Source organism: Eschrichtius robustus, chromosome 2 (assembly GCF_028021215.1).
Source record: "Eschrichtius robustus isolate mEscRob2 chromosome 2, mEscRob2.pri, whole genome shotgun sequence".
NCBI lineage: Eukaryota > Metazoa > Chordata > Mammalia > Artiodactyla > Eschrichtiidae > Eschrichtius > Eschrichtius robustus.
Genome location: NC_090825.1, coordinates 146297954 through 146310897, shown reverse-complemented (window position 1 = coordinate 146310897; position 12944 = coordinate 146297954). Strand labels below are relative to the sequence as shown.

Here is a 12944-nt window from a genome sequence, read left to right as displayed (position 1 = left end):
GTATGTTAAAACACATATATTTATGTTTTTTCTAGGCAAATTATGTAAGTCCTGGTACATACCCCACCTTGAATCTACTCGGCCCTGTTTAACCCCCCACCAACCCCACCACCTCTCCTCCTGTCCCTGGGCTCAACCACTTGCCTTGTAGTCCCAGTAAAGACTCGCACAGCTCCTGCAGTTATAAATCCTCACTCAGGGGGAGGAAAGGCCTACCATAGCTCCAGCCAGCCCCTACCTCCAACCAACAGGACCAATAGTAGCTCTGGCTTCCCCAGCAGCTCCTCAAAGAGGCCAGGGGACACAACTAAGAAGTATGGAAAAGTTATACACTCCGGGAGTAGATTTCAACCACTAAAAAAATGGGACGCAGAAATAAGTGAACAGATAAACCACTTGCCCTCAGTCCCCGTTCCCCGCCACCACCAAGATGGACTGCTTTGAAGCACAGCTGTTCCATGTGGTTTCTGGGGAAAACTGTAAAAGTGAGCAACCAGGTGTGTAATACACCACCTTCTATAGTTGATTCTCATTATTTATGGTAGTTATGTGCTGCAAAATGGCCATAAAAACTGAATTAGCAAATACTGAACCACTGCTCCTAGAGGTAATACAGGAATAGGTTCCCGAGGAACTCTGGTCACAATATTTTCATCAACTAATCAACACATAACCTATTTTATCTTTTACTCACTTTTCCTTCATTCTTTCTTCCCTGAAAATGTATCCTTTTTCCCACCCCACAAAAAAATCTTAGCCCATAAACTTCAACTAAGACTTTGTTTCCTAGGGAAAACAGGCTAAACACAAAACAAATCTTACTTAGAGCTAAATATGTTTGCCGCTTAAAGAAAAAATTAAAATTTTCTACTTGGCAAATGCACACCACTTTTGTTTATTTCCTGTTATATATATTTTTCCGGAAAATAGTGCCAGTGGGTAATTCTCTACTTGATGATGAAAACATTAAAAAAAAAATCAGACTAACTATAGCAAAAATTATTCTTAATTCCCACTTTACTAAATATGTAATGTTATATTAAAAGATGGTACAGAAGCAAATTGTTCACTTGGTTTAAAATTAATCAAAGCATTTTGAGAATGCCCCAGTCATATTTTAAAGTGGTTTGATATTGGAAATAATAAATCTTGGGAAAAACTAAAAATATTTATGTTCCATTCAGATTCAAATTTCATTGAAATGAGGTAGTTTAAAGGTTGAAAAGGGTATGAAATGAGAGAGAAATTTCTATTCAAAATGGCAACAAATTTATTAAACAGTTAGGAATATATTTAAGAATAATAATGAGAGAGAATATCACACTAGACTTCAGTAGGGTGACAGTGGTGTACAAATAGACTTCCAAGATCAGTGGAGAAGAATGAAAGGCCTAGAAAAAGACATGAGAATTTTGTGTAAGATATATGCAGCATTTCAAATCAGTAGAGGGTGGGGTTTGACATTAACTGGTTAACACGTGGAAACTGTCGAAAAAGTACATAACAAAATAAATGTTGGATATATTAAAAATTAAATATAAGAAGCTGAAACCATAAAAGATCCAGGAGAAAATATAGCAGAATATTTTTATTATCCAGGTGTGGAACAACCTCCCTAAACATGAGCATTGAAAAAAATATGAAAGAAAAAATTCATAGATCTTAATATATAAATATTTAAAGCCAGTAAAAAAGCAATTTCTAAAACAAATTAAAACATATGGAGAAAACGTATTCAAAATGAATAGCAAAATATTACAATCTTTGATACATACTGAGTTCTTACGGATTAGGAAAGATAATCATAAAAGAAAACCGGGTGAATGATACAAACTATATATAATAAAAAATCACAAAGAGAAAACAGAAAGGGCAAGAAAAGGAATGGAAAAGAATGTTTGACACCACTTGTAAACAAAGAAATACAAATTAAAATGAGACATTAGTTACCTATGAACTGGCAAAGATAAGAATCCTACCACCTAGTGTTCAATTGCAAAAAAAAAAAACAACAGGGGCTTCCCTGGTGGTGCAGTGGTTGAGAATCTGCCTGCTAATGCAGGGGACACGGGTTCGAGCCCTGGTCTGGGAAGATCCCACATGCCACGGAGCAACTAGGCCCGTGAGCCACAACTACTGAGCCTGCGCGTCTGGAGCCTGTGCTCCGCAACAAGAGAAGCCACGATAGTGAGAGGCCCACGCACCGCGATGAAGAGTGGCCCCCGCTTGCCGCAACTAGAGAAAGCCCTCGCACAGAAACGAAGACCCAACATAGCAATCAATCAATCAATCAATCAAAAAGAAAAAAAAAAAAACAACAATAGCTTCTCATGGCCTTTGGGTTCAGAGGATAAACTGGTACAGCTTTTCCAGAAGGCCATTTGGTAATGTGTATTGAAAGTCTTTAAAGTGCTATATACTATTCAACCAGCTATTCAGCTTTTAGGACTTAACTCTAATAAAATTATTTTGATCTACATAAAGGTACAGCTAAAAGAATATTCACCTTTATAATAAGGAAAAATTGAGAAACAACCTAAAATTCCCAAAGCAAGGATCTATTTAAATTATGGTATAGCTTAGAATATTTCATGTCTAGATAAAATGTTTATATAATTATTATGTTTGAGTTTTTAAAAAAGAATTATTTGGGGTTTTTTTCTGGTAATATAGTGCTTACTATTTGCCAGGCATTGTCCTAAGCACTTTAAAATTATTTTAAAATTATTAACTCATTTAATCCTTATAACAGCCCAAAATGAATTAGATATAGTACTAGTATCCCCATTTTAGTTTACAAAACAATATTACAGTATAACTTTTGTTGAAAAAAAGTTGAAAAATACACATGTAATGTACATATACTCTCAAACATTAATTAAAAAGACTCAAAGATCTTTACCAAATGAAAGTAGTTATTTCCAAATTAATGTATAACTTTCTTTTCATTTGAATCTTTAGTGTTCAACAAAAACATGTATTACTTTGTTATAAAGATGTTATTAAAAATGAATTAAAATATATGGAAAACCAGCTCACTCATATTATTCATATGAATATATTTGACTATACTACTTATTAGAGATATAACTTTTACAAATCACTTAAGCCTTGGTTTTCTCATCAGTAAAAAGGAAAATAATACCTTCTCCAAAAGGCCAAGTACAAAATGCTTTAGCTCATAATAGCAGCTCAGTAACTAAATTTCTAAGTACTTCATAAATTTCTGTAAATTATATGGCTACTACTTACCGACAGGATAATTCTCCATCCATAGCATCATGTTCATCTGTACTGGTATATGTTAATCTTCCTCCAACAACTGTCCCAACCAAGTATACCAGCCAGGCAAGACGTCCTAATATATAACAAGGAAAAAATCGTTTAGAAAGTATTGATAGAAACAAAGCTTATTTTTCACAATATTCTAAAATTAGCAAAAGTTCTTCCAAACAAGTGATAAACTACTGTGAACTCAGTTCTTGACAGAGTGAAGAGTTGGATTTTAAGTTCACCAAGGTAGTATAATAGTGAAAATGACACATTTTAGAGTCAGATACAACTATGAATCCCAGCTCTACCAATCTGCTATGTGATCTTGCATAAGTTACTTACCTCTTTAGGGCTTAGGATTTTCATTTGCAAAATGGAGAAAATAATATCTACCATGAAGGTTTGATTAACATAAATTTGATAACAAAACACCAAATGTTATGTCAACATCAAGGGCTGTTATTAAGTACCAGTATGATCCAATGACCAGTACCTTCTCTGAATAGTCAATATCATGGTAGTACCAGTCTGATCATTTTTTAAATTGCCCAGGCTTGGAAGATAATGGATGGTATACATTTACTCCCTTTACATGTTTATGCATAATTTTTTAAAAATCCAAAATTTTCACTATGCAAATTACATTGTTTGACAACCAGATTAACCTCACAGGCAGTAGTAGCAAAGGACTAAATAACTTTATAACAGTGGCACAAATGGCAACGCCTTATAGTTTTCAGAAATCTTGCTTTGGGGGCAGCCAAATTTGACTAATTTAGAAATGGAGGTATTTATTGAATAATTTTTGTTTAGGTACATTACTTTACTTCTCTAGATTCATTGATCTATGTATCAAATTCTCCAGGATTTTTGAGACATTTATGAATAATTAACAACAAACCAATTATTTTTCTAAAAAGAAGCTTTGTGCTAATCTTGGGGACTGACTTTTCAAAGATGAGCCGGCTATTTTATAATACTAAAATCAACTATGTTTCTCTATTGGGAAACTTTTTCAAGTGAACTGAAGTGTTTTTTACAAGGTATTGAAAAGAGACTGCCCATGCTTGTTAGAAGACCTAGGAAGGATAACTAAATGTGGGAAGAAAAACACATTCTTCCTATATTCCTGTGGATTCTACCAGTCACTACAACTAATCAACAATTCCTTCAAACTTCTGGAGAGACATAAGTCTCTTGAGGTGACAAACTTCCTGTAAGGCAGAAATATAACCTGGTAAGTATCCACATCCCTTAACCTATCACAAAGCCATAAATAAATCAGAACTGACTTAAGTATGTAGCCTTATACATTACCAATGTAAAACAGAACACTAATTTGATCAAGTAATTCATAAAACAGACTCAAGCTTCAAGACATGTATAATTAGTGAAAAAAGTAACACAAAAAAAGGCCCATGTAGGAAACTGAAGATAGCAATATTAAGTTACCATATGCAGTTGAAATGTATTTTATGACCAATATAAACGCCTATTAATAACATAATGCTCTCCCCTGATGACCCCGCTTCCTTCTGTGGACCCTCTCAAGTGGTAGCTGATTTCTCTTCCACACCTCTTGTAACTTGGGCCTTGAACCCAGATGTTCACTTGATGTTCCTCATTTTTACCTCCAGAACAGTCTCCTCTCTCTCCATTGTAAAAGCACTCAGCTTTACATCCTATGTCATCATACTACCAAATTCTCTTTCTTATTGCAATTATCTACTCTCCTTCAGGTTATTACTCCTTATTTTTTTGATCATGTTGGCTGCTGGTTCACTGCCACTCTTTCCAACAGTATTTTTTTTTTTATCATAACCAGTAATGATTTCAATATCTACAAAAGTGAATCTTCCAACTCCAACAATCCTTTGTTCTACTGGGAACCTCCAGTCACTTGAACCTATCACCTAAACAACTTTACTGAAATATAATTCACATACCATATGATTCACTCACTTAAAGTATACAATTCAATGTTTTCTAATAAATTCACAGGGTTGTACAACCACCACCACATTCTAGTTTTAGAACATATTCATCCCTCTCAAAAGAAATCCTACTCTGTACCCACTCTCTCCAGCCCTAAGCAACCACTAATCTACTTTATGTCTCCTTAGATTTTTCCCATTCTATTTCATATGAATAGAATCATAAAATATGTGATCTTTGTGACTGTCTTCTTTCAGTTAGTGTAAAAGATCATCCATGTTATAGCCTGTATTGGTACTTCATTCGTTTTTATGGCCAAATAACATTCCATTGTTTGGGTATATCACATTTTGTTTATCTACTCCAAAGTTGATGGGCATTTGGGCTGTTTCCACCTTTTGGCTTTGTAAATAGTGCTTCTATGAACATTTGTGTACAGTTTTTAATGCAGATATGTTTTCATTTCTCTCAGATATACCTAGAATTGGAATTGGTGGGTCATATGATACCTATATTTTAACATTTTGAGGAACTGCCAAACTGCTTTCCAAAAGCAGCTGTACCATTTTATCAATACATTCCAACCAGCTATGTATGAAAGCCCAACTTCTCCAAATCCTTGCCAACACTTGTTATTATCTTTTTAATGTATCTGTCCTAGTGGGTATGAAGTGGTATGTTGTAAGTCTGACATGTCTTTCCCTAATGACCAACAATGTTGAGCATTTTCCATGTGCTTATTGGCCATTTGTATGTCTTCTTTGGAGAAATGTCTATTTAAATCCTTGGCTCAGTTTAAAATTGGGTTATTTATCTTTTTTATTATTGAGTTGTAAGAGTTCTTTATATATTCTAGATACAAGTCTCTTGTCAGACATATGATTAGCAAATATCTTCTCCCATTCTGTGGGTTGTTTTCATTTTCTTCATGGTGTCCTCTGATGCACAGAAATGTTTAATTCTCATGTGGTACATATTGCTAATTTTTCCTTTGTTATTTCAGCTTTTGCTGTCAAATCTAAGAAACCATTGCCCAAATCAAAGTCATGAAGATTTAGTCCTATGTTTTCTTCTAAGAGTTTCATAGCTTTAACTCTTACATTTAGGTCTATGATTCATTTTGATTTAATTTTTGTGTAAATATAGGGTTCCAACTTCATTCTTTTGCATGTGGACATCCAGCTGTCCCAGCATCATTTGTTGAAAAGACAATCCTTCTGTCATTGAACTGTCTTCCTACCACAGTCAAAAATCAACTGATTACAGATTGGAGGGTTTATACCTTAACTCTCAACTACATCTCACTGATCTAGTATCTACCTTTACACCAATACCACACTGTCTTGATTACTATTGCTCTGTCGTATATTTTGAAATCAGGAAGTGTGAGTCTTTCAACTTTGTTTTTTTTTTTCAAGATTATTTTGGATATCCTGGGTCTTCTGGATTTCCACATTAATTTAAGGATCAGCTTGTCAATTCCTGAGAAGAAGCCAGTTGGGATTTTGACAGAGATTACACTGAATCCATTAAGTCAATTTGAGGAATACTGTCTTCTTAACAATATTAAGTCTTCTGAACCATGACCATGACGTCTTCCAATTTATTTAGATCTTTGATTTAATAATGTTTTACAGTGTCAGTGTACAAGACTTAACACTTCTTTTGTAAAGTTTTTACCTAAGTAGTTTATTCTTCTTAATGCTATTGTAAGTGGACTTGCTATCTTCACTTCATTTTTGATTCTTCATTGATAATATATAAACCCACTGTTGATTTCTGTCTATTGATCTTGTATCCTGCAACTTTGTTACTCTTTTATCAGTTCTAATAGTTTTTTGGGATCTGTCATTTTTTTCACTTTCTTACACCCTTCATGTCTTCTCTACCCTGCTTACCTACCTCCAGTTCTACTGTCAATCATTATAATCTCTGTCTTGCATACAATGTCAATTTCTCTCTTCCTCCGACATACTCATCTTACGAAACCGTAATTGTTTAAATCCAAATCCCCACCTACTCTTTGCCTATCCTCACACAGCTTACTTAATGTACCTGCAAAAAGATACAACCATGTTGACTAGTCTCACTTTGAATGCACCTTCTCAGTCAGGTCTTACACAGCTATCCTATCAATTTTCAATACCTAGAGTATGGTAGCGTGTCTTCAAGACACCCATCAATTCCTTCCCTCCATGTATGAAATTGCCATCAGGAAGTAGAGTTTATTTTTCCAATCCTTCGTAAGTCTGGGCTGGACTGTGACTGCTTTGACTAAAAGAATATGGTAGAAGTGACACTTATTCCAGTACTGGGCTTAGCCTTTAAGAGAACTGGCAGCTTCCTCCAGTCTCTCAGGGAATGTTCACTTAGGGGAAGCCATTCACCATGTAAGAAGACCACATACCCTGAGACCTAAAGGCTAGCCATGTAGAGAGACTACCTGGAGAGAGAAATGCCCAACTATAGCCCATTCATCAAACATTCCAGCAAAGAGAACAGACTTGTGAGTAAAGAATCATTCAGGTGATGCCAGCTGCAGCTGTCACCTGATTACAGCACCTGAAAGGCCCCAAAGGAGAACCATCCAGTTGAAACTTATCAATCCCAGAGAACACTGAGAGATAAGAATAAAATTGTTATTTGATAAACCACTAAGTTTTGGGCAAAAGATAACCAGAATACAATCTGCCAACATTTCATATCCACCTTTCCTGATTCATTATTTTTTTAAATTTTAGCACTTATCACTTTCTAACATAATATATATTTTATTATTTATCTTGCTTTGTTACTTGTCTATTCCAATAGAATGTAAACTGCATGATAGCTGTTATTTTTTCTGTTTGGTTGTCTAGTGCATATCCAGAGCCTGAAACAGTGCCTGGCATACATAAGTTATCAAATAGACATGGGTTATTGAATTAAGAAATCATTACATAGAAAATACGGCATGAAACAAGCAAGAAGAAGTTAACAGCTTATTATCAATTTAGTAAACATTAAAATGTAGAGCTGTTATTAAAAATGAATGTTAATGGTAGTTACATTTCTATTGCTTATATAAAAGCAGCTTCTTAATGCACATTCAATACAAGGTATGCTCTAGTCTATCCCGCTATTTGCAAATTCATCTACTTGGTAAAATTTATTTGTAATCCCCCAAATCAATACTTGTGATCATTCATGGACAGATGCAGAACAGCAAATAATTTAAGTTGCCCAATGTTCACATTCCAAGATTAGGTAAAACAAAGCAACAATCTGCTTTCTTGTTTCATCTCTCATACTATAAACAGCTAAGTATCCCTTTTTGGTATCTTTTTGGTATCACATTGTTTTTGTACTTTTGTGCTCCTTGTTTATAATTTCACTGTTTAAAATAGTCAACAAGAGTAGTGCTAATGTGTTGCCTAGTGTTCCTAAGTGAAAAAAAAAGCTATTATGTACCTTGTAGAGAAAATACACGTGTTAAGCTTCGTCCAGGCATGGGTTGTAGTGCTGTTGGCTGTGAGTTCAATGTTAACGAATCAATGATATATATTAATGTAAAGTGTCCTTAAGCAGGAACACATAACACAAGGTTATATGTTGATCAGTCGATGAAAATGTGACCAGCAGCCTGCAGGAACCCAACCTGTATTTCCCCTAGGAGCAATGGTTTAATATTTGCTAATTCAGTGTTCACAGAAACTTTATAGAACATTAAATACCAAATAAGGAGAATCGACTGTATTTCTCAGAATCTTACAAAGGTTATCATTAATAGATTGTGCTCCAATGTGTGTGGGGCATACACATTTTATATAATTGATACGAATCTAAAACATTGTGACCATAATCTTTGGTGAATGTAGTATAATAACTTACCTGCCCTATAAGAGTCATTATTTTTAAAATATCTTACTGCAAATTATTTCTCAAAATGAAAAATATTATTTAAATCTAAATAATAACCTTCTTTATATATTTTATCTATTTAGATTCTTAGATACTAATTTTGCTTAAAGTAGGCTTCACTATTACTAAAAATAATAGCAAACATTTAAATAGTACTTACCATGCACTAAGTACTATTTTAAACACTATATGTATTATCTGTACCTATATTTATTTAGTGTCACAAATCCCTATTAAGAAGTATATGATTCAAATATAGGCAATGGATTTCCAAGAGTCCATTCTCATACCATTATGAGATATGTACCACTTCCTCTCAAGACTGATTAAAGGAAGTATTTGAACAACACAGTGGTCAATCAGCTAGACAGACCTTGATGATCCAACAACCTCTTAAGTGTTTATTTAATACATTTTAATTCCTAATCCTGACTGTTCTCTACCTGTCTCCCAGATTTTTACTACAGATGAGACTGCATCTCCCTTTGGGATCATTTCTAGGGCATTCATACTTCTTTCGATTCCCAAACCAGCCACCCTAAAACCAAGTATATGTGACACATGAAATTAACATTTGTTGAATAGCTGAATTTAAAATAAGCAAACTTACTTTTGGAGTTTATAACTAATGTAAATGTAGAAACACCTGCCTACTAGCTCTTCATAAAACAAGCCATCTTGAAACCAGACACTGATTATACATGAAACTTTTGTATTTCTCTGCTGGAAGATCAATATTTAAAAATGGAGGCAGTACAATTTAGCCACCAAGAGCACAACTTGGATTCAAATTCTGCCTCTACTATTTATTATGCTTGTTACTCAATCTTTTTGGCTTTAATTTCCTCATTTATAAATATGAAGATGATAATAATAATTGGCTCATAGGCTTCTGACAGCACTGAATGGTATTCTGCATGTAAAGTACTCATAATTCCTGCTACAAGGGCTGACTAAGTGTTGGCTATTATTATTATTATTAAATAGCTATACCGTTTTTAGTTCTTCTATATCATAGCTACAAAAGCCATAAAACATATCAATATGGAATATTTATATGTCCATTCTAAGTTTTACTTTAAAGCTGCTCAAGTAAATGAAGTCACACAATATTTAAGAATTTTTAAGTTCTTCCCTCTCTACCAAAGAGGCTTGTCGCAATTAAAGCTACTTACAGTTAGCTGTGTCTACAAACAAAAACCCTGAACTGAAAAAAACTCTCAAGAATTTTCAGAAAATTCATTTGCTGAATATCTGCTATGTGCCATGTTCTGTCCACTGGGATATAACTAAATATGTGTGAGGCAGGGTGAGAAGGGAGAAAGAGACGCGATGCCCAACAGATTGAACCTGGTGAGAGAGAGAAAAGTGAAAAAATGATTTTTCAATGCAGTGTGATGAGTATCACTGTCTAATAATAAATATTAAATATAGGACAAGAATTTCTCAAATTTTAATTTTTTATTCTTTAATTCATTTTATTTTGTGACCTTGAAATTAAGGCTTTGATATCAAAGAATGCTATGCAAAGATAGCATGTGATCAATTGTGAGCATTTTTTCTAAAATTATGGTAAATTTTGAATGGAAGTTTATTCAGAGAGAAGTAGGATGTATATTTACTCTTTCCCTGTTCTGTTTTAGAAAGCAGTGATTTCTATTGTACAAGACAGAAAAGCATGAATTTTTAACTCTAAAAATTAACAACTACTAACTGAATAAATTAGGATTAGTGTTAGAAATGAACAATGCAATGATATATAAAGGCATTTAAATTAATCTATCATATACAATTTTCCTATTTCACTGAATGAGTGATATTTCTCATACACATTAAACCTTACCCTAAAACTCTAGAATATTAGAGTTACAGCGTTCAGAATAATAGATGTTAAAGTTACATTGGTTACGGAATTATATCCACAAAGTTTAAAGAACCATGTAAATCCATAAATCTAAATTGCATTTAGAAATTTAAATATCCTATACATGAGTTTCATATCTATAATTTTTTTTTAAATCTCATCTTAGATTACATTTCCACTATAGTTTTTCATTTTTCAATTTATTCTGAAATGTTCAAGGCACTTGTTTTAGCAGCTGTTCAAGAACAGAACAATTTTTCCTTTAACAAAATAATTATTGCTGTAATAATCTGTAATTATGGTTTATAACTGCAATAATCCCAAAGAAATCAGTCATTACCCTAGATCACAAGTAATTGTTAACTACTGTTAATGACCTATTTCTTAGGGATTATTGTTTTCGTAAACCATGACCATATCACCACAAATATGGAAGAGCAAGACAATATAATACAAATGAGATCATAATATAATAATAAACTTATTTTGTAACATTAAAAGCCATTAAGCATCTAAATTAAAGCACACATAACGAGAGCATATAATTTTCTTTGTTCAACACTAACTGAAGTCTTCACACAAAAGAAATTGAACACTACCATACACAGCAGTACAAACTAGAACCACACTAGGCATTTTTCATAATATAAAACAATTATTTTTGAATAGACCACAGATATTTTTAAAGGGCAGACAGACTCCTTCTCACTAACCTTCTGACTAGAAGAAAGGAAAAAAACATATCTATTAAACATTTCTATGTATCAGGCATTATATTAGAAACTTTGAAATGATGTTTTATTAAAACTACAACTACAAAAACTCCCTGAATTTGTATTAATCAAGAACCAGGTCTGGGGCTTCCCTGGTGGCGCAGTGGTTAAGAATCTGCCTGCCAATGCAGGGTACATGGGTTCGAGCCCTGGTCCAGGAAGATCCCACATGCCGCGGGGCAACTGAGCCCATGTGCCACAATTACTGAGCCTGCGCTCTAGAGCCTGTGATCCACAGCTGCTGGGCCCACGCACCACAACTACTGAAGCCTGCACGACACAACTACTGAAGCCCGCATGCCTAGAGCCCATGCTCCACAACGAGAGGCCACCCCAATGAGAAGCCCACGCACCGCAACGAAGAGTAGCCCCCACTCGCCACAACTAGAGAAAGCCCGCGCGCAGCAACGAAGACCCAACACAGTCCAAAAAAAAAAAAAAAAAAAAAATCGGGTCTGACATTTTATTCAATAGATAGACCTATTTAATACCAATAAACTATTACATTTCAGTTAATTCCATTCATGTATCTTAGAACAGCTATACTTTCTTTCAGTACCCTTTTGTAGGAAAACAAGTCTTTGATTTTACAACTGAATCTTTTTACACTGTAACTGATATTTGATACATATGAAAGAATATATGTAATGTATATAAAGTACAGTCTTCTCTCAGTATCCACAGGGGATTATTTCCAGGATCCCTATGGATACAAAAATCTGCAGATGCTCAAGTCCCTTATATAAAATGGCACAGTACTTGCATATAACCTATTCGTAACCTCCATATGCTTTAAATCATCTCTAGATTACTTATAAACCTAATACAATGTAAAGTCTAGGTAAAGAGTTGTAAATACAATGTAAATGCTAAGTAAACAGTTGCTGGCACATGGCAAATTCAAGTCTGGCTTTTTGGAACTTTCTGGAATTTTACTTTGGGGGGAGTATTTTCTGTGGTTGGTTGAATTAGCAAGTGCAGAAACCTCAGATACAGGGGGATGACTGTATAATAAAACAAACTCCTGTGAACCCCCTATCTAATTTAACAACCAAGGCATTACCAATACTGTCACACCTACCTCCATAACCCGAACCTAGCTTCTCCCCTTACCTTGCACCCTAGAAGTAACCATGACTGTATTTGATGCTTACTATCTTCTTGACATCTTTTTATCACTTACAGATATATTCTTAAAC

General features: G+C 34.2%; 1 protein-coding gene across 5 annotated transcripts in view; it reads right to left on the bottom strand.

The window, feature by feature from the left end:
- The window catches only part of RANBP17 (RAN binding protein 17), a 311774-nt gene that overhangs the window by 242253 nt on the left and 56577 nt on the right, over nucleotides 1-12944 (bottom strand). For all 5 annotated transcript variants that reach the window (XR_011073140.1, XM_068536342.1, XM_068536343.1 and 2 more), the window contains one exon: nucleotides 3253-3358. Coding sequence is in view for 4 of the 5 variants with exons in the window: in XM_068536342.1 (XP_068392443.1) it covers nucleotides 3253-3358 (106 nt within the window). In the remaining variant the exon portion in view is untranslated. The remainder of the gene's footprint in view (nucleotides 1-3252; nucleotides 3359-12944) is intronic.